This window comes from Saccopteryx bilineata, chromosome 3, assembly GCF_036850765.1.
Source record: "Saccopteryx bilineata isolate mSacBil1 chromosome 3, mSacBil1_pri_phased_curated, whole genome shotgun sequence".
Taxonomy (NCBI): Eukaryota; Metazoa; Chordata; class Mammalia; order Chiroptera; family Emballonuridae; genus Saccopteryx; species Saccopteryx bilineata.
This window is the reverse complement of record NC_089492.1, coordinates 280144880-280166455: the sequence shown is the minus strand read 5'-3', so window position 1 is coordinate 280166455 and position 21576 is coordinate 280144880. Positions and strand designations below refer to the sequence as shown.

The following is a 21576-nucleotide window of genomic DNA, read 5'->3' as shown; positions in this document are numbered from 1 at the left end:
GCCGAGTGGCAGAGACAGTAATAACCTCGGGGAGCAAACAGGCATCATCAAGCAACGGGCTCCTGTGCAGGCGAGGCAGGCATGTGCATGGCAACTGTGTGCATGCATGCCACTGCTGAACATCTGTCCTGCCTGCTGGCCAGGAGGTGAGAGGTGACACCTCAGGGCCCCTCAGCCCAGCCATCCTGCAGTCCTCTCGATGGTAACACACCGCTGACAACCAGGGCTAAGGGTAGGGCCCGGGCCGTACTGGTTCCAGTTCTAGGACTCTCCTGGATTGGGTCACGTCCCCCTCACACTCAGACAGGTGAGGAGATGTGCCCACGCCCCACAGCAGCACTGGGGCTTCCCTAGCACCATGCTACCCACATCTGGGGGTGAACATGAGACTAGTCATCTCACATGATGAGCCTGTTTAGTCAGGGAAGTACACGCTGTTTAGTCCAGGAAGTACATGCTTTCTAGCTGCACCTTTGGGCACAGGCCCCTGAGGGTACGTCCCCAGGCCTTGGGGTCAGGACAGAGCAGACTGGGTCATACTCCCATCCTCCTGGCCCTCCCCTCTAGCTTTAAGCACCAGTTATTCCCACACCAGTGACATTCTCATTCATAAGGGGGTTTGGGAGCCAAGTTGGTCTGGGTTTTAGTCTTGGCTCTGTCTCAGCTGCATGGATCTAGCTAGGCAAGGTATTAGCCTCTCTGCACCTCAGTTCACTTGTCTGGAAAAAGAGGTGCCTGTGGTCACATGGGATGGTATCCAACTGACTGAGGCACTGTAGGTAAGGCCCAGCTTCTAACAGGTACTTGGTTAAAGACTGGTCCTCACCCTCTTCCCTGGTCAGAGGCCGCCCTGCTTCCTCCTCCGCGTCTGAGTCATAGCCATCAGTCCTGAGGGGGAAAGCCAGCCAGGTGGCCAAGGAAAGCCAGAGAACTTAGTCCTAGGCTTGCCTCTAAGGGAGCACTCAGCAGCTGGCTCCAGGAGGGGCTCAGCCCCGGACTTACCTTGTCCCTGGACTGCGTTCCCTCAAGTGCTTCTGGGAAAGCCAGAGAACTTAGTCCTAAACTTGCCTCTAAGGGAGCACTCAGCAGCTGGCTCCAGGAGGGGCTCAGCCCCGGACTTACCTTGTCCCTGGACTGCGTTCCCTCAAGTGCTTCTGGGAACAGCTCAGCTTCAAAAGATTTTCCCAGGCCTGGCAGGCCAGAGGTGGCTCCAGGCAGAGAAATGGCCCTGCCCTCGGGGTTGGCTGTGTCAGCTGCAGGAGCCCCAGTGGGTGTTCCAGCCTGGGTCTGAACCTGGCTCTGCCTCCAGCATGTTCTGGGACCGTGACCCTGTCCCTGCTGCAAAAGCAGCCAAGAGGAGAGGATGGTGAAGGGCCCTATGGACCCACCCTGTCTGCCTGCTCCCAGAATGGGGCTTTGATTCACTAGTCATCATCTCAGAATTCTCATACGACTGTGGGCACAGCTGCCCCTGGCTGCCCCCGAGGAGGCCCTGGCAGTGCCCTGTGGATACACACCGTACTGGGCACCGAAGATACACAGGAGGCCGGGAAAAGTCACTAGCAGTATGGAGCTTAGGGAGGCAAACCACCCTCAAGTGCCACAGCCAGCAAACTGATTCCAGTGAATTAAACAGAAAGAGCGGGCCGTGGGGGCTTCTGGTGGGCCCTGCCTTCTTAGACGGGCAGACAGGGCCATCTCTGAGACTGACAGTGACCTGCATGGAACATCTGAGGTAAAGGGACAGCCCGTCTGTGGGGCGGGAGGGAGAAGGAGGAGGCGGGGCCGATGTCCAGACTCCATCCTAAAGGTGAATGCTAAGTTGGAAGAGTCTGAGCAGGGGGCCACAATCTGAGTAGCATTTCAAAATGCCTGCGCTGGGTCCTGGGAGAAGGGACTGCAGGGCAAGAGGAGGCCGGAGGTTGCGGGCAGGCACCCTCCCGCAGGACCAGGTAGGGTGGTGAGAAGTGGCCGGAGCCAGGCTGTATTCTGGAGCTGGAAACCAGAGCGAACCTCCTTTTCTTTTCTTTTTTTTTTTTTTTTTTTTTTCATTTTTCTGAAGCTGGAAACAGGGAGAGGCAGTCAGATAGACTCCCGCATGCGTCGGACCGGGATCCACCCGGCACGCCCACCATGGGGCGAGGCTCTGCCCACCAGGGGGCGATGCTCTGCCCATCCTGGGCGTCACCATGTTGCAACCAGAGCCACTCTAGTGCCTGAGGCAGAGGCCACAGAGCCACCCCCAGCGCCCGGGCCATCTTTGCTCCAATGGAGTCTTGGCTGCGGGAGGGGAAGAGAGAGACAGAGAGGAAAGCGCGGCGGAGGGGTGGAGAAGCAAATGGGCGCTTCTCCTGTGTGCCCTGGCCGGGAATCGAACCCGGGTCCTCTGCACGCTAGGCCGATGCTCTACCGCTGAGCCAACCGGCCAGGGCGAACCTCCTTTTCTAGCTGGTCCCCAGTCCCTCCCAAGGACCCACTTGGCCGAAGCAGCACTAACTGCCGGGGGCCAGACACAGATTAGCTGCCCCACTGGCGTTTGCAGAGTGAAAACCAGGAAACCTGTCGTAACTGGGCATGAGGACCCTGCGTGGGCAGGTCAGAGCTGGAGGACTGACGTGACGCCTGACTAGGTGACGGCCACCATGGCCCGTGTCCCATACCATACCTGCCAGCGCTCTTTCCCCACCCACTGCCTGCTGCCCCTCACAGGACTCTAAGCTCCGCAAGGACAGACTGGACGCTTCGCCGTGCCTCAGCATCCAGCATGGTGCCTACCGTCCAGTAGACATTGAAGACGTGCGTGGGGGTGATGAGACATGCTGAGTCCCACACACCCATCAGCGTCTGGCTCCTAGCACGAACGTCACTTCCTCTGGGGCTGTCTCCTCGTCTCTAAGGTGGGAACACCACCACTTGTAGGGTGGATGCGGGAATTAAATGCAAAGAGCCTGGCGCAGCCGCTGGTGTCTCGGGTAACGCAAGTGGGGATGAGGGGCCACCTAGCGCCCCAGGTCTCCCCTCACGAAGTGCTGAACTCAGAAAGCTAGGCTCCAGGAGAGACGCCAGGCCGACCAAAGAACACCAGAGCTTTAGCAGTTCTAGAAGGCGACCTCTCCGCTCTAGCTGTATAGCTGAAAGCAGACTTTAGGGGCTTAGAAACTGTAGCATCATTAGGCACAACTCAGTCTGGAATCATCTGAATTCTCCAACAGGGGCTGCCTGCTGAGAAATACAGGAACCCAAGAAGCAGCTAGCCCACAGATGGCTCAGCATGGAAAGGGACTGAGGTTTGCCTGGTGTCCTGCAGCGCTGCTCTGACGAGCTCTGGGCTCAGGAGGAGGGGCGCCCTCACTGAACCAGTTAGTTCCCACACCAGCCCAAGCTCTGCCACGGGCACTGCCCTCCCTGGTCACAGACCTGTATGGCCACTGTGTCAACAGTCTGTCTGGGACTGCAGCAGTCCATGGAAGCCATCATGTAGACACCAGGAAAAGCTGTGATAATGAAACAAGAGGCTTGGGCTGACCTGTGGTGGCACAGTGGATAAAGCATCCATCTGGAATGCTGAGGTTGCTGGTTCGAAACCCTGGGCCTGCCCGGTCAAGTCACAAACAGCAAGCTGTCAATAAGTAGCTACAGCGAAGCAACAATGAGCTGATACTTCTCGTTTGCTCCTCCTCTCTACAAAAATCAATAAATAAAAAAAAATTTTTTTTTTTTTAAAGAAAATAGAAAGACTTGATGCACATGGGCTAGGGTCAAATTTCTGAGGCCTTTGCAAGAAATAGAAAAACGGCCCTGGCTGGGTAGCTCGGTTGGTATAACACGGTCCTGAAGCGCAAAGGCTCTCAGTTCGGTCCTGCCAGGGCACGTGCAGCACAGATCAATGTTTCTGTCTCTCCCGCTTGCTAAAATCAATAAATAAAAAATAATAAAAAAATTTAAAAACGCAGGGCAGAGAAAAAAATAAGTGAAAACCTTGTCATGAGCTTTGGAGAAGCCAGCTTTGAGGGCCAAAGGCACCAGTCCCCAGTTAGGCTTTGGAAGTTACTATGTTAACACTGCCCTGGGGTGTCACTTTGAATATGGCTCAGCCCACACGGGTGCCACACGAAACGGCACGCCGACACCTGGGGAGCAGGTACAATCCTGTCTACACTGCTCCTCCCTGCTCCCCTCCTCGCTTCACCGTGCCAGACGTTGCCCCACTTTATCCGCCACCAGCATGTTATATAACAGCCACTCTGTGCACTGACGTGTCTTGCACGGTCTCTCCAGGAAACCACTGCGGGGAGAACATGGACCTGCGACCGGCAATGAACTAGCAGCATTCGGTGCACCAAGTCAGGGCCCGAGACCCAGGTCCTTCACCCACCTTCACTAGATACACTGGGACCTCAGCTGGGACACGGGGCTTCGGGAAAGAAAAAGTTGAAATCCTGTAAACTGAGAGTGAATTCATTAACAGTAAGAGCAGCTATTCCCTTACTACATGGCAGGCAAATAATCTCGTGTAAGCCTGACAACCACGCTACCCCGTAGACACAATGTTCATATTCATAGGCGAGGACACTGGCCATACACGAGGTGGTAGAGCTGGAATTTTTTTTTCTTTTTTTTTTTCTTCTCATTTTTCTGAAGCTGGAAACAGGGAGAGACAGTCAGACAGACTCCCGTATGCGCCCGACCGGGATCCACCCGGCACGCCCACCAGGGGCGACGCTCTGCCCACCAGGGGGCGATGCTCTGCCCATCCTGGGCATCGCCATGTTGCGACCAGAGCCACTCTAGCGCCTGAGGCGGAGGCCACAGAGCCATCCCCAGCGCCCAGGACATCTTTGCTCCAATGGAGCCTTGGCTGCGGGAGGGGAAGAGAGAGACAGAGAGGAAGGCGTGGTGGAGGGGTGGAGAAGCAAATGGGCGCTTCTCCTGTGTGCCCTGGCTGGGAATCGAACCCGGGTCCTCCGCAAGCTAGGCCAACGCTCTACCGCTGAGCCAACCGGCCAGGGCCATAGAGCTGGAATTTGAACAAAGTGAGCACCTGGCACAGCTTAGGTGATGTTGCACCCTTCCCTCAGCCAAGCCAGTCCCTCAGCAGCCCTGTTACCCAACACCAGTGCCAATGCCAACGTGCACATGAGCACACACACACTGTCTGCCAGGGCTGCCAGCTAGGCTCTTGCAACAAACCACTTTTCTCTCTCTGGCTTAGCCCCAAGCATGACACTCACGCCGGCCTGTGGCTACTCTGTCAGGGGCTCTGGGGAAGGGACACAAAGTCCTGGCTGTGGAAGTCTTCACAAGGGGCCCAGAGGCACCTCTCAAAAGGTCTGGCTCATAGCCACATAAACCGGACAGCAAGATAGGGGAGTCTATCAGAGAAGCAGCGGGCAGAGAAGTCACGGTGTTCAGGAGATGGACACTGGTGAGCGCTTCCTCCCCGAGGGCATCTGGATCAGCCTTGCCCTAAAATCTGGGGTAGCAGGTGTCAAGGCCCCCAGGACAAGAGCCATAGTGGTTGAGGACATGGCTTCAGAGGCACTCAGAGGCACAAAACTGCAGCTCTGGCAGCTCCTGGCTGGCGGTCTTTGGCAGGTGATGCTGGCTCATCGGCCCTTTCCCGTGGGGCTGTCACAAGGACTAGAACTAACACCCACTGGGCCCAGCAGAGGGCGGTCCTGTTGAGGGCAGCTGCCCATCATGCCGGTTCTAAGTGTACCCCAGGCCCTCTCCCAGCCCGATCCCACAGAGAAGACGCCAAGGATTCCCGATTCGCAGTTGGCAGCCAACTGTCCCACACGTCTGCGGTAGGAAGACTAGTGCCCCACTGCACCACGCCTGCCTTCGCCGAGGACTAGAGAAACCACAGGGCTCCATGCGTCTTTGGGTTCCAGCTCTTAAGGCCAAGAAACTAGGAGAGGCCAAGGGGTTTAAGAGAGATCATTTTCATGAAATGCGGTGCCCCGACTTGCTGGCTGAAAGCAGACAGGCCCCACTTGGTGCCGACAGAGGCCAGAGACAGCGACTCTGATACGTCAGTCTTCCTATGCTGACACCGGGAAGGGCTGGGCAGCCAGGCAAAACATCTGGCCAGTGTCACTAAGGATGGGTGTAAGCAGCAGTCAACACCTTCTTTTTCAATGTGTATTAAGTCATTTGTTTATTTCTCAAGATGTGCACACTCAAGTATTAAGTTGGCCAGGACAACTCATGGCTCCTAGGTATGTACAGGTCCTTCGATGGCTTGGGTTACAGACAACTTCATAGCTAGCGCACCACACACACAAGATAAAACAGGAAGCCTAAAAACCCCAAGCCACTCCAAGAAAAGATGAGGGGGAGGAGGGAGGAGTAATGGTGAGCCTCCTGCGGGAATTGATGCACAGGAGAAAGAACAGAGGGATGAGAGGCAGGCCAGCTCCTCGGTCAGTAGCGGCCCCACGGGACAGTCAGGGGACTGAGTTCAGCAGGTCCTTCAGGAAGCTCTCCGGGTCAGTGATTTCTGACAGAAGACCTGGAAACGGCAAACTGGTCAGGAGCAGGCATGCACGGCCCCCAACCCCCGAGTCACGGCTGCTGCGTCCACGAAGGGCACACGCTGTACTCCAACAAGTCCTGACAGCTACCCGCGGGAAGGCCGGCGTGACTGGGGAGCAGTCACCGGGCAAACGCCCCAGTCCCGCGAGGGGCCTGCGCGGAGCTGGGCGCCGCGGCCTGTCTGAATGTGCGGCCGAGGCAAAGGTCAATCCCGCTGCGCAGAGCAGCTCTAAACCGGGCATGCACCACCGCAGGGGCCTGCCGGGCCACGGAGGCTGAGGGCAAATGGAGAGAGGTCTTCTGGAAGGACAGTGCCCACAGCCTTCAGCACATTCTCAAAGGGGCCTGGACTGAAGAAAGGGTAACGCTGCCGCCCTGGAGGGCTGGGGGAGCAGGGACCTGGGCTCGCCTGAGCTCTGGGCATGGCCCCAAGCCCTGAGCAAGCTGCCCACGCTCAGGAGCTCCGTTTCCTAACTCTCACCTGGGGACAGTGACGACTCCTTGCTTCATTGCTGTGGGGACGATGTTTGGCCACGTGGGTAACAATGCCCAGTGCACAGAATCTGCAACTTCAGCATCAGGTCCCCTCCCTCACCAAGCGCCCACTTCTAACAACCGTAGGGTTGTGAACCCCAAGTCCTGGCACCATGTGACCTGAAGTCCCCTCCCTCCCCAGAGTCCACGCAATGCAGGGTAGAGTGGCTCCCATCATCTCGTGTTGATTTTAGATGTTTTTGTCCTTGCATTTGAATAGGTTGTGTCTGATGTTCTGAAACTTTCTACTGTTTAAACTAAACAATAAAGTCCCTGTGAAGCCCGACCCCAGAGGAAGCCATGAAGGCTCCCTGCCGCCAGCCCTCGCGTGCCCCGGCCGGAGCCCCTGCTTCACTGCTTCAGGCCGGGCGCTGCACCAGCCCAAGCCGAGGGGAAAGCCTCGGCCTGAGATGAACACTCTCCCTGCCCTCCTCCTTCCTCTCGCTCTTACAGTCACAGCGGCAGTCTGTTCAGACATCCCCCAGGTCCCTGGGTGACAGGCACAGTGCTCAGCCCTGAGGACAAATGCATGGGCTACCTGCTCTCTGTCAGGGGTCACTTCCGGGCAGAAAGCAAGGAGAGGGACTGAGGTAAAAGGTCAAGGCTACAGAGACGCCTGTGGCAGCATCTAATGAAGCTGACAAAGAAACTGCAGGAGCAGTGCCACGCGTGACCTCCAGATAACGGGAGGGGGACAGCGTCAGGCTGACAAAGGTCCGTGCAGTGCATAGCTTCCACTGAGGCCACTGCAGAGGACACAGTGCAGGCCCCAAGGCTCCTGAGGAAACTCCAGCAAGGTGGGGCAGAGCTGGTAGGAAAGAGAAATTCACATGGGCATTACTCCAGACCTTTGATAGTTTAGTTTCCAGAGAGCAAAGACAAACAGAAAAACATTAGTGGGATCCACAGAAAATGTTTTCCCTGACCCTTTACATGTCACAACATTCCTGCAATGGCCATCAGGGGAAATAAAAAAAGCTCACAAAAGAGGCAGGCAGGTGTGGCCCCTGCTTCAGCCCTGGGAGCCCCACCCTGGACGGCCAGCAGTGCCAGAGGCTGGAATGCAGCGTGCCCCAGCCTGAGAGGGAGCCAGACCTGTCATCGAGGCAGGTTCCCAAGAGGCAACCCAAGTCACCACCCCCTGTGGTCATTCGATGCTTGCTTATGAAATCCAAACAATTTTTACTGTGTTTGCAATCAAAATGACAAGTGTGTTGTCTAAGGAACTGCATACAGGACAGAACAAAGAACATGTCACCAGCTGTGGGAGGAGATGTTTGAGGATGTCTTATAAAACAAGAGCTCAAAGCGTGGCCCTGTTCTTATAATCAGAGGTGCTCTTTGCTCTGATGTTTTAATTTTACCATTTATTTTAAGAACCAGAGGTGAAATCTCCCACCTCTCCCCGGGGCAGCTGTGACATAGAGGCAGGGGGGAAGACAGGTACGCCCATGGTCCTTCTCTGAACTATCATATAGTGACAGCCGGGAAGAAAGGGGGCTCTAGCAATTTTCCAGCTATGCCCCACTAGAAACTTAACCTTCAGAGCCTCAGTGTCCCCACCTAGAGAGTGGGGATGACCACAGTGCCTACCTCACACAGGGCTGCCGTGCAGACAGGGAAAATGTACACTAGGCAGCACCATGCCAGGAATGCAGGAAGGCCCGCAGTGTGTCATAGCTGCTGCTCTCATTATAAGCAGCTTGGTATTTACTTATGTCTCCCAGATCTTTTGGTGGCCACAGGCCAGTTCTCTCCTGTGTGTACTCTGCTACGTGATGGAAGAAGCTATAGCTAGCCCACTGAGATGGACAGGGCTTAGCTGCAGGAGATCTCTGAAAGACAAAGCCTCGCCACTGACCAGCCACATCGAGGAACTCCGAGAAGGTCTCCACCGGCATGAACTCCTCCTGGAAGGTCTTCAGGGCCTTGTCAGCAGCTTCGTGGATGGGCATGTCATTGTGGCGGATGTACTCCGCCAGCGAGCAGGACCAGCCTCCCTCAGTGTTGCTGGTAGGCACCTTCTACAAGAACCAACAGGGGATGGAGGGGTGGGAGGGTGACCAAATGCCCCAGCCAGGCAGGCCCCTTTAGCCCCAGGAAGCAGAGCCCTCCTGTCACCAGTTTTGCCTAGATGTTTTGCTTCCAGGAACATTTCACTTCAGTCCTCTTACAGCCACGTTATGCGCTGTCACCTGAACCTACAGGCTAGAACTGGCTGTGCTCTTCCCTCCCCACATGTCACAACTGCAGTTCCCATAGAAAAGGGGACCGTCAAGGGGCCTCAATTGAGTTGTTGTGTTCAGATGATAAAAGGAACCCCGCAAACCCCGATTCCTCCAGGAGAGAGGAGTGTCCTACTTGCATGCTGGGCTGGAGGAAGGCACACTAAACAGGGCAAGGGAGCCCACCGGAACAGAGGGGCGAGAGCGAACAGAGGGTGACCGGGGAAGGAAGCCTCCCGCAGGAGTGGGTCTGCAGCAGGCCCGAGGCCAGGCGGGGCGTGAGCAGACACGCGAGGCCAGGCTGGTGAGCCCTTCCTGTGTGGGGAACTGGTTTCTGGGGAGGCCAGCGGAGGAGCTAGAGGCCCGCTGAAGCAGGTCAGAGCCAGCAGCACAGATCACCTGACACCCCCACCCCCACCCCCACCCCCTGCCGCCGCCGCCGCAAACACCCACCGAGCCTCCGCTTATGTCCTTACCTTAAACATGTTGTAAATGAGATCGACAAGGGCCCAGAAGAGAAGGGAAGACCGATAAGCAGAGTAGTCCTTCGGGGTCTTGTCTGTGAGCCTGGAAAAAAGGACACTGATTGCACATCCTGCAGACCCTGAGGGGACGCCAGGCCAGAGCAAAGTGCCAGGAGCAAGGGGACAGTCCACATCTGTGTATCACTCAGATCCAGCCACTCGTCTGCTCTCTTGGAAAAAAGCAGCTGTAGGCAGGAGCATCTGAAGCCCCAGAACCCAGTGGTCTATCTACTATGGATAGGTTCCATGAAACACTCGTCTTTGGCGCCGACTCTCTTCCAAGTCAGAGTAAATCGGAACAAAGGGAGACAATAGTTGTGACATGGCAACCAATGGCTACCGCCTTTAAGATAGGCCAAGGACGTGCGTGTCCCCTGTGTTCAGCCCCACACCAGTTTGTGGACTTGAGGGAACCTAATGAATGAAGTAGAAAACAAGGTTCTCCTCAGCCTCCACATTTTCACTAGGAGAATGCTTAGTCAGCAGACCCAAAGCCACCAGATGTAGCCATCGGTCACCCCTGTGCTGTGCTGGCAGCAGCAAGCGGGTGGAAAAGCGGTGATGAGCAATGGAAAGGCCTGGACAGAGAATGCCCCGCCCAGTGCCTCCCCATGCTGGGATGACCCGAGCTGTCACCACACCCGCTGGTTTCTACCCGGTATCGATCGCCTGTACTTAATCCCACGATGCAGCTGGGATTAAGGGCCAGCCAGTTCCTTGGAGTACACTCCTGGTATGAGGCATGGTTACACCAGGCAGAGCCACTGTGAGACACAGGCAGACCAGGCTCCTCTGCACAGGGAGTGACATTTCAGGGCTAGAATTTGGTTTCCACTACCCAAATTTACAGGAGGGACTGTCTGCGAACTGGCTTCACGTCTGTAGTAAGTAAAGGTTAGATGGACCCTTGTCATGAAGTCTATCTCGGAACACAGTGGAACAGAGCCCAAAACCAAAGGGACTAGAACTTAGTATGAAAGTGTGTGTGTGTGTGTGTGTGTGCATGCATGTGTGTGACAGAAAGAGAATCATAAATGTAAGAGAAGCATAGATGTCATTACAGAAGCTAAAACTACTGTATGGGCCTCATATGAAGAGACAGTGTCTCATGGAATAGGCCATCCAAACTTACAGTCAGTAAATATAAATTCTGTAACAAAAGTAAAATAATAAAATGAGAAAATCCCACTTGCTGAACCCTGCTTCCTCTGCCCTGCCCTCCACCAGTACCTGGTAGAGTATCCTCTTTCTCCCCTGCCTGCCACGCTCGAGGGTGCAACAGCCTACAGTGATGACGCCTGTGAGGTGGGCCAGGCATGAGGACGAGGGCCCATCTCTCCACAGAGAGAGGACAAGAAAGTCCCAGGCTGCAGCCCCGCCAGTCCCGGCAGAGCGTCCTCCCTGCATGTGAAGCACGCAGAAGGGGAGACTTCCCCTTTGCAGACTCGAGAGCTGCACTTCTGTGCCGGCTCTGCCGCCCAGCCCACAGTGCAGAGCCCGCGCCTGCGACACTGCCCCAGCCAGCAGGACGACGCCCTCCAGTGTCCCTCCAGCCGCAGCCCCTCCTCGGAGGTATCACCCAGTGCTGGCGCCCGCCCACCTCCAGCCTGTCTCAGGCGCCCCCGCTCGCGCCCCCACACCACTTCAAGTCTGGCTCTTCTGGTGGCTGTTTTGCCTTGTGAGCAGGAATCTTGAATGACCCTGCCCAACTTAATTATTTAAGGCTAATTAGTAAAGGTGACTAAACTGCTATGGAGAAAATGGCAACTCATGAGTATAGCTCACACTGGATTTCCTAATTAAGCTGTGACCAAATCAGCTTTTCCTTAACCGCCTGGGACAGTAATGAATGCCAGTCTCCTAATTGAAAGCAAAGCAGCTCCTGTGGGCTCAGATTTCACACCTGCCAGAGAGCGGTGCCCAGTAAACAGGCACCTTGTGTGCTATGGAAGCAGGCCAGCCTGGCTTATCAACAACGTGGCATCCACCAGATCGGGCCTGTGATTTCGGCTGCCAGTTAACTATTAACGCTTCGGCCCCTGGGGAAAGACTGGAAGCGCTATGTGTGGAATGGGGGCAAGGGTTAGACAGGAATCTAACAAGACTTGCCCCTCCTACTCTACACAAAGCAGTGGATCCTGGCCTGGTTCCACAGGAGAGCTCCAAGCTGGTCTCCCTGCAGAAGTGAGGTGCCCACAATGACAGCCCAGGACAAATCAGAGCTGAGGGAAGACTCCAGGCTGCCCCTTCAGGCACAAGGCTGCTTCCACTTGTCTGTCATTACTGGGGCCTGAGAGCTCCCCTTCGGGCCCATTGTTGGCCCACAAACGCAGAAACATTGCCTCGGATCCGAGTGAAAGCAGACTCCCAAGGACAGATCTTTCAGAAGAGAACACCTCCCTTGACTAGCAGAAGCAAGTTGACAAACCTGTCCCCACTCTGTAGTCCAGGGCAAGCAGGAATGACAAAGTCACCGAGAGCCAAGAGTGGTGCCCACGAGTCCACTGACTGTGGCAATCCGTGTGGGCATCTCAAGGACTTTTTGTTGTTGCAGATGTCTCTCTCAAGACACCTCCCACCTGACCCAAATCTCAACACAAAGCCATGTAAACAAAGACCACTTCCTTCTTTGGAAGGTGTCTGCATCGATAGGAGGGGAAGAACCGCATGTGGGATGCCTCAAGGACAGGACAGCAACGAGGGAGATGTCAAGCTTTTAACAATCAGAAAAGAAACCCCCCAACCGCAGCCATGTGGAGCCTTTGCTAGTTTGTGCCCAGACCAGCAGACTGTGATACCTGTCACCCGCCTTAGCCTGAGGCCCAATGCTCCTCCTTGTCAGAAGTCTCACCCTGTGCCCGGCTGGCTCCCTGTTGAAATGTTCCCCAGAGATAAACCTGGCTCTGCCTTTCTAGTGACTGAACGCCAGGCCCAAAGGTGGCCAGGCCCCTGGCAGCCATTGGGCCTAGACTCTTGGCGTCGCAGACGGAGAAGGGCAGGACTAATGACTGAGTCAAATGAGTGTGCCTTCCCTTAGCACATGTACCTTGCCAGGCAGTTTTCCCACACTGGGAAAACACAGTTCCGGCGACAGGGGGCCGGAGCCAGCTTCCTGAAGTCGGCACTTCCTGCAGCAGGTACTAACCTGGTGGCTCCTCCTGGAGCCGCTGCTCGGGCCTGAGAAGTCACCAGCAGCCTCCGCAGGATCTCCACACGTGTGGCTCTCCACTTCTCGGGGGGCAGGATGTGGAGGGCCAGGACTGTGAAATAGTGGGGCCCGTCCACTTCAAAGGCACTCTCCACCCACTTCTCCTTGGGCTGCTCCAGGAAGCCCTGGAGGTTCTTCTCCTCTCGGGAAGTTGCTCGGGTTCTAGAACAAAAGGGGCATGATGAAGGCAGGGCAGACGCCAGGGACCAGCAGCGAGAGGGGTGTGTGCGCCCAACATCTCGTCTGCCCTAACTGTGACCGCCTGGACCACAGAACATGCCCGCCCACCCAGGACCACCTCCCACTCCTCTCCTGGTGCACTGCTTCCCTCCCGAACCCTTCTCGAGGCATCCTCCTTGGCCCCTCCCCACACCCAGCTCAGTCTCAACACAATTCCCAACAACGCCCGGCTCTTGAGTGCCCTGTGTGTTGGGCACAATCACACACACTCCGCCATTGGTGCCCTTTAAGGCTGGAAGGGGCTGGCTAGCCCTTTACCACGGTATCTAAAGCCCAGGGAAGTGCAGTGGTTTGCCCAGTCACCAAGCCAGGAGCAATGGAGTCCGTGTGAATGCAGACCTCGGACTGCATGCCCGTCCGGACTCCACGCGGCCTCATCACGGACTCCGCGCGGCCTCATCACAGCTGGGCTGCTCATACTTGCTTTGCACCCAGCTGCTCTCCAGGGCTTGCCATGATGCTCCTTTCTCTGTGTACCTGTGCCCTCTCCCCTCATTAGAACAGCTTCTCTCAGGCAAACCCTGCTTCCTGTTCTCATTCTGGCCTAACTGCAATGATAATGATGATCGTGAACTTTTAACACCAGGCACCATTCTAAAAGCCCCATGTGGACTTTCTCATTTAACCCTCATGATAACCCTGAAACAGGTACCAGCACTATCTCGACCTTACAGAAGAGGCAACTACAGCACACATAAAGTCACACTCTGGGGGTGGAAGAACTGGGCTTTGACCCAGGCACTTTGGCTGCAGAGCCCGGCCAGCATGCACGCTCCCCCCTCCATGAAGCTCAGCGCGTGGTCTCAGGCTGGCTTGGGGAGCACGCAGCCCTCCTGCTCAGCTGTTTCTGCTGTGCCCTCTCCTTAGGACCCGGGTGGTGCTCTCAGGCCGAGAGTACCTGATGCCCTATCCCAACTCTTTGGGGGGAGGGAGAGAAAACACAGTACTAGGAGCCATGAGAACCAGTCACCAGGTCTGTAGATGGCACTGCCAGACTGGACTGTGGGCAGGATGGGCAGTGCCAGGACACTCTGCTCCCTGAAGAATGGCATAAATGGAACAGATGAATAGACTAATAACTTGATTTTTCAGAATGGGGGATCAGAGGCTTTCTGCCCCTGCAGGACCTGCTCCACTCTGCTCTGGATCATGGTGTCACATACCTTAATATACAAACAGTCCACCAAAAGCAGCACCCCCCCCCCAGCCCCCGGACCAAGCTCACACTGACGGGCAATGACTAGCTAGGGAAGCAGTCTGTGGACGAGACCTAGGGCCTCTCCTTGAAGCTTCCAGGCCCGCCTCAAACCGACCGAGAGAGCCATGACACAGACAACTCCCTCTCCAACTAGGAAACTTGAGCAGGAGTTAGAATGTCTAGCACTGGGGAAGTGGGGACGCCTGGAATCCCCAGCTCTATTGTGCTGGGCAAATCCTGCTGCTCTGTGGGTCTGCTTCCCTCCTGGACAATGAGCAGTCCACCCTACACCCTAGCTGCCAAGAGACATGTCTCTGCAAAAGCCACGGGCTCTGTCCAAGGCGAAGAGCATGTAACTAGCGCTGCTCAGGCTTGAAGCACAGTTTGGACAGTGGGACGTTTGTGCTTTCAGCGATACAGGTGCTTCTCCGACAGTCTGAACAGCTCAAAGATGATGTAATGCACTAACAGAGCCCCGCCCAGGCTTCTTTTAAACAATGAAGTCTGTGGTCTGAAGGTCAGTCTTTTAACTCACAAGGAAATAGGAGGGAAGCAGAAGATAACATTGAAGAGAGAAGACCGCCAAGGACAAGAGACAGACTATCCTGCCACATAAACTGAGCTGCAGCTGTGTAGACTACACACAGCTTTTCAACGACCTGTCAATTCTCTGCCTCATAGATTTGCAAGACTCTTACTAGAAGTCTGGGGCCTAAAACATACAGCCATCTAATAAATCAAATCTGAGAGCTAAAGTATATTGAGTCTCTTAATTTGCTTTTGAAATCTGGGGTGAAATGAAAAAATATTTTCTACTCCTAAGTGCTTCTCTTAAATTACAATTTTACAGCCCTGGCCGGTTGGCTCAGCAGTAGTGTCGGCATGGCATGTGGAAGTCCTGGGTTCATTCCCAGTCAGGGCACACAGGAGATGTGACCATCAGCTTCTCCACCCCTCCCCTTCTCTCTCTCTCTCTTTCCCTCCTGCAGCCATGGCTAGGTTTGAACAAGTTGGCCCCAGGCACTGAGGATACTTCCATGGCCTCGCCTCAGGCACTACAATAGCTCAGTTGCTGAGCAATGGAGCAGTGGCCCCAGATAGGCAGAGCATCTCCCAGAAGGGGACTTACTGGGTAGGTCCTGGTTGGGGCACATGTGGGTGTCTGTCTCTGCCTATTGCCTCTCACTTAATTTAAAAAAATAAATTAGCCCTGGCCGGTTGGCTCAGCGGTAGAGCGTCGGCCTAGCGTGCGGAGGACCCGGGTTCGATTCCCGGCCAGGGCACACAGGAGAAGCGCCCATTTGCTTCTCCACCCCTCCGCCGCGCTTTCCTCTCTGTCTCTCTCTTCCCCTCCCGCAGCCAAGGCTCCATTGGAGCAAAGATGGCCCGGGCGCTGGGGATGGCTCTGTGGCCTCTGCCCCAGGCGCTAGAGTGGCTCTGGTCGCAACATGGCGACACCCAGGATGGGCAGAGCATCGCCCCCTGATGGACAGAGCATCGCCCCTGGTGGGCGTGCATGGTGAATCCCGGTCGGGCGCATGCGGGAGTCTGACTGTCTCTCCCTGTTTCCAGCTTAAGAAAAATGCATAAATAAATAAATAAATAAATAAATAAATTATACTTTTACATATCAACCTAATCATTCCATGACATACCTATGGATATAAACACACATCTGTGTTTTCCTGGCTGGCCGCCTTCTCAGCTACCTTTCCTAGATAATCTTTCACACTGCCTCCTTTCCCCTCACCAGAGAAAAACAGGGAAAGCAGGTCCAGCTTCCATTTACTAAAACGGGTTCTTGGCTCTGCTGCTTCCCCTAGAGGTAAAACCCTCACCTGCAACACCTCACGTGCCCCTGAAGCGACTGTGAGCGGCTCCAACCCCGGCCTCCCCCGTACGTGAGAAGAGAGTCTTACAAATAGAAGTGAAGGCCACATCGAAGAAGAAGCTTTGATGGTCTGGTTTCTCCCAGTTTTTGCCCCCTCTGTGCTAAAGGTCAGTCCAAAGATGCAGCCCTTGACTGCCCATGGTGGGAGATGGGGCAGTTTTGGAAAGGAGTGTCCTAAAAGCCACAGATAAACAATCTACTGAAGCAAAGGCTGCCTTAGGTCATACACTGGTTCTGCATCTAACTCGGGCGACTGCGGAAAACGGGGAACTCCTATTGTGTCAGTGGGATGCTGCAGAGGACACAAGATACTGACGTGTTCAGGACGTAAAGCACAGTGTGAACGATGTACGGGATCAGGTGGATGTTGCTCTCCCGGCCGCCCCCGCCAGTATCCGCGCTGAACGACTGCTCCATGGCGAAGCGCAGGAAGAGCAGCTTGATGTCATGGATATTCAGCTGGTACGTGGGCTCCCGCTGGCCCGTGCATTCCTGGAGGTAAGTGTTGTGCCTGGGGGAGCAGGACAGACGCTAACATGGAAGCAAGTCCTCTGGTGGAAACCCCACTGGGAAGGCTGACCCACTCCCCACCCCGGTCCCCTTCCCTGATGGCTGCACAGGTGTCACAGACAGAGGAATTAAAGGGAGAGCAAATGACAGGACTGGGGCCAGTGGGAGGAGGGGCCAGTGGCAAAGGACATTTCATTTTTGCTGTGACGGAAAGTGATGCCCTCCAAGCTTTGATGAGAACCCACTGGTTTGAGGGACCTATTTCCTAATGGGCCAGTGTCATAGGACATATCATGGCCACATCTAAAAGCACATTTTGGAAAAAGAAAGGTAGATCTTATCCCTTCTGAATGACAAGGAAATCTATTCATAAGAATCACCCCCTCAACCTCCAAATACAAGTTTTTTCTATGCTACTCTCATGTTACCATCTATTGTGTCTCTTATTAACTGCATGACCTCAGGTAAGTTACTCAATTCTCTGCCTCGATTTCTTCATCGGTAGAGTGTGCTCAACAATAAGACATGGTAAGCACATCAATGTGGCCTATTGTTACTTTCTTCATTATCATGGAAAGAACCTTTCCATCCCTGTGCTTTAACAACAGAACTTGGGGGGATGGCACCACCCCACGAGGCTCCAGAGGGAGGCAAGAACCTCAGAGAAGCTTCGGCTACTCTACTGTGGATTTTAGGACAAAAGAGGCCTTGAAAGGAGCCTGATGTTCCCCATGCCACTAAGCTATTAGCTTTTATTATTATTTTATTATTTTTTATTTATTCATTTTAGAGAGGAGAGGGAGAGACAGAGAGAGAGAAGGGGGGGAGCAGCTGGAAGCATCAACTCCCATATGTGCCTTGACCAGGCAAGCCCAGGGTTTTGAACCGGCGACCTCAGCATTTCCAGGTCGATGCTTTATCCACTGCGCCACCACAGGTCAGGCTTAACTTTTATTATTTAAACCTCAGAAGCACACACTGTAGAAGTGAACTCTGGGAAATTTTGGCCTCAAGGACCAAGTCAGGCATCCTGCGTCTTATGTCCTCCAGTCAACAAAGGAGAGGTAGTAAATAACCAGAAATTCTACAAGGTGCCGACACTGAGGGTGCGGCTTCTCTCAGCAGAGCTCCTCTCTGCTCCGAACAGCCCCCTTGTCAGCGAGCAAAGGGGTTCCCAATGAAGGCAGCAGGAAATGCTCTCACCATGGGCTGGGCCGAGAGCTGCTTCTCCCCATCTCCTGGAAGGGAATCCCCTTTCCTACCATGCAAAATGCTTAACACTCACCTTGCCAAGCAAGTGGCAAAAGCTGACTCGGGAACATGCGGCCCCCAGACCGGAAGGAGCCCATTGCACTTAGTGTTGGCGTTCTGCAGGGCGGCGCTTTCCCACTCCTCACGGCCGCGGGCCAGCCTGTGCGGGGGGGAGAGCAGGACCAATGACTGCGGGAATCAGTCTGCCACCCAGGCACCTGGGCAAGCGGTGTGGAGAAGGGTTTGCTAACACTGAAGAAGTAAGCTGGCCCACACTCCCGACTCTGTATTATACAGAGAATTAGCCATTTGTCGCCCCAATAGAGAAAATGCAGGCCTCGCCACTTCAGTTGAGGACCAGTGCCTTCACCAGCCTTGGGCCAAAAGCCATGTGTATTTTGCTGGTCATGTGGTGAGAATAGCTCAGAAGCCCATATGGGCGACGGGACGCCCTACTCCCCAGAGACTAAGGGACAGCATCAGAACTTCAGGGTGGCGATCCCACCCCTCCAGCCCAGGGCCTTGGGCAGCTGCCCCTCCTGTGACGTTACAGAGGTCTGGCGCTGAGGCACACAAAAAGCAGAGGCCCGGAAAGGAGCCAATCCGCGGGACCAGGCCCACCTAACAGCAGCCAGGTGGCAGTCGTAGTGCACGATGTTGAAGTGGGACACAGTGCTGTAGCCCTGCTGCTTCCGGGGCTTGTTCTCCATTTCCTCCAAGGCCACCCGCTTGGTGAAGGTGTAAATACCCAGGACCTTCGTGGGCTACAAAGACAACAGAAAGAGGAGAGGTGAGAAACCCCAAGAAGGCTTGGGAAGCAGGCGAAACAGAGCAGAAGGGGCCAAGTGTCTATCCTCCCAGGAGGGGGTAACCCAGACGAGGGGTGTGGGCAGCCAAACTAAGGCAGATGTTAGGCAGCTGTTATGCCGATGGAAAGGCGGATATGTTAAATTGTCCTTCTTTAATTTGGCTTCATTTATCTAAGAATGAAAAATAAAGTGCCTTATTGATAAATCACTTGCTTTTCAAAAAATGACCAAGTAGCTACAAAGAGCCTGGGCTACAGCAGGACTTACAAGACTGTGGCCCAAGGGCCCTGGTCTTCGGCACTGTGGGTTCTGAACAGTCAAGTCAAGCTGCAGAGAAAGAGGGCCCCTTCTGGCCTTCAGGGGAACAAATAGGTCACCTGCTGCTCTATTCCTTTCAGGTATGAATAGTTTGGGGGAGCCTGATCTCCCAGGTGTCCTGAATGGATGCAGCATGGTTTTTAAAAGCCAGAGATCTGGCTCTGTCCCGTGACCTTCGTTCTCTCATCCATAAACTGGGACTTTTCACAAGTTTAAAGATAAAATTACTCAGTTGGCATAAAGCTCTGGGCATGGGGTCTGGCACAGACAGAACCCAATGAGTAACCACGGTGAAGATGAAGACTAAGGGTCAGTGTGCCTGCTTGCCTTTAAAGAAGAGTGGGCAAGAGGCAAGCCTTGGCCAATCTGAGAACAGAAAGGCTGGCAGGCACAGGCAACCACTGGAGAAGGGGGCTGCAGCACCAGGCCCGGCCCAGAGCCACACCTGGAACTTGTACCCCTCCCCGCAGGTGCGGGCAGCCACTGGAGAAGGGGGCTGCGGCACCAGGCCCGGCCCAGAGCCACACCTGGAACTTGTACCCCTCCCCGCAGATGCGGGCAGCCGCTGGAGAATGGGGCTGCGGCATCAGGCCCGGCCCAGAGCCACACCTGGAACTTGTACCCCTCCCTGCAGATGCAGCATGTAAGGCCCGGCTCCTCAATCAGCTCTTCCATCTGCTTCAGGAGCGCCGTCTTGGTCACGACCTGGCCCTTTTCATTCGTCTGTTGGGGAACCCCAGACGGCATGTCAGAAGGGAATTTCCACTCACCCTCCCTCCCACCCCAGCTTGGGGGCACTCAGGGACAGCGCTGACCCCCCACATCCACTAAAAGGACTGCTGCATCAAAGCAAATCTCTTCATTTGGCTTCTAATGAGGGTGAAGACCCAGATTCTCCTGCTATTCTCTTCCTACAGGAAACACTGAAGCAGGGAAACCATCCAGCTGGGACCCTGGCGAGCCGCCACCTGCCACCAGAAAGCCCCTTCTTTGTGCCAGCAATACCAACTCTCTGCTGCCAAAGGCTGCGACATTATGATTCCTGTACCGTTCCCATGGGAGTTTTAAAACTGCTGACTCTCAAGATCACTAGCTTGGAGGAGGCTCTCCTGGGGCTACTGCTTCCTCCAAGGCCTCGGGACAGTGGGAACAGCACAGAGCCCTTCCTGCGCACAGACCCAGGTTCAAAACCCTGTCAACCACTTATCAGTGATGTGCCTTGGCCTACTTACTTCACCTCTCAGTCTCAATTAGTTCATCTGGAAAATGGGTCTATAATACCTCACAGAAACACATGATGGCTTACAGAAAATCTTACAAGGTGCCCAAGAACAGTGCATGGCATATAGTAAATCCTTGCTCAACAACTGTTATCACCACTAATTTCTACTGCTTTTGTAAACAGCAGTCCCTCGTCTCTGAGCCTGGTCTGCACAGTCGAACAGCACCAGCCACAGCTTGGAGGGTTGCTGGGAAGACTAAGGAAGGTGGAGGGCCCAGCACACCCATTCCTTTTCTTCCGCCCAGTCTTCACCTTCTCCGTCCTCAACCCCAGCTCTGTCCTGAAGCACAAATGGTTGTGCCACGGCCATCCCCTCAACAGTGTGGCAAGAGTATGGGGACTCAGGAAAGAACTTCACCGTCATGCCCAGGGTGCCCAGAGCCTTCTGCCGCATCGCCATGGCCATGCGCTTCTTCTCGGCCCGCGTCTCCCTGCGGGCTGCGTCAATCTTCTTGTTGACATCCGGGTGCTCCCGCAATGCCTCCAGCAGGTTCTCCGCCAGGGTTCCGATGCCCTCGTCACTGGACACCTGCTCCAGTTTATGCAGGTTTGTGATGGAGTCAGTTCCAATTAGAACCTGCCAAGAAGGGACCAGAGAGACACAGGCCTCCAGTTATGTAAACAAGCATTCTTCCCAGGAGCTTAAAGGTTCAGAAAACCAAGGGCATGTACACAATCTCATGTCACCTGTTCAAGTGCCAATCAGGCCCTTTGATGCTACACTTTGAGATTTGGGTAAATGGAGGAGGGTTCGGCTCTGCCACTGACCTTTGACCCATCATTATGCTCTTTAGTTTTGATCTATCTATAAATGGGGGGTCCTGGGATAATTAAAATTAGAGGACATGTGAAGTATCCAGGCACAGTGAACAGGGCTCAGACAAGATTCCCCAGGGAAGCAGCACCTGCTGAGGCCTGAGTGGGAACTCAGTGACTGTGAGCAGGCCAGTGACACTCACAGGGACTCTGCTGAGGTCTTCACCTGGGGCCCAAACTCAGGAGCACAAGATTTTTCTCAACCTCAGAATACTAGAGGTATAACTACAAGT

At 54.8% G+C, this 21576-nt stretch overlaps 1 protein-coding gene across 4 annotated transcripts in view; it reads right to left on the bottom strand.

Moving 5' to 3' along the window:
• Positions 1-5544: 5544 nt before the first annotated feature.
• UBR4 (ubiquitin protein ligase E3 component n-recognin 4) overlaps positions 5545-21576 on the bottom strand; it is a 130718-nt gene continuing 114686 nt past the window's right edge. For 2 of the 4 annotated variants that reach the window (XM_066270272.1, XM_066270271.1), the window contains exons 99-107: positions 20886-21104; positions 19855-19968; positions 18740-18882; positions 18153-18278; positions 16674-16868; positions 12966-13190; positions 9773-9863; positions 8933-9095; positions 5545-6514 (exon numbers count right to left, since the gene is read on the bottom strand). In XM_066270272.1, the coding sequence (XP_066126369.1) occupies positions 6450-6514; positions 8933-9095; positions 9773-9863; positions 12966-13190; positions 16674-16868; positions 18153-18278; positions 18740-18882; positions 19855-19968; positions 20886-21104 (1341 nt within the window). In that variant the 3' untranslated portion in view covers positions 5545-6449. The remainder of the gene's footprint in view (positions 6515-8932; positions 9096-9772; positions 9864-12965; positions 13191-16673; positions 16869-18152; positions 18279-18739; positions 18883-19854; positions 19969-20885; positions 21105-21576) is intronic. The other 2 variants (XM_066270270.1, XM_066270273.1) reach the window with 2 other exon arrangements.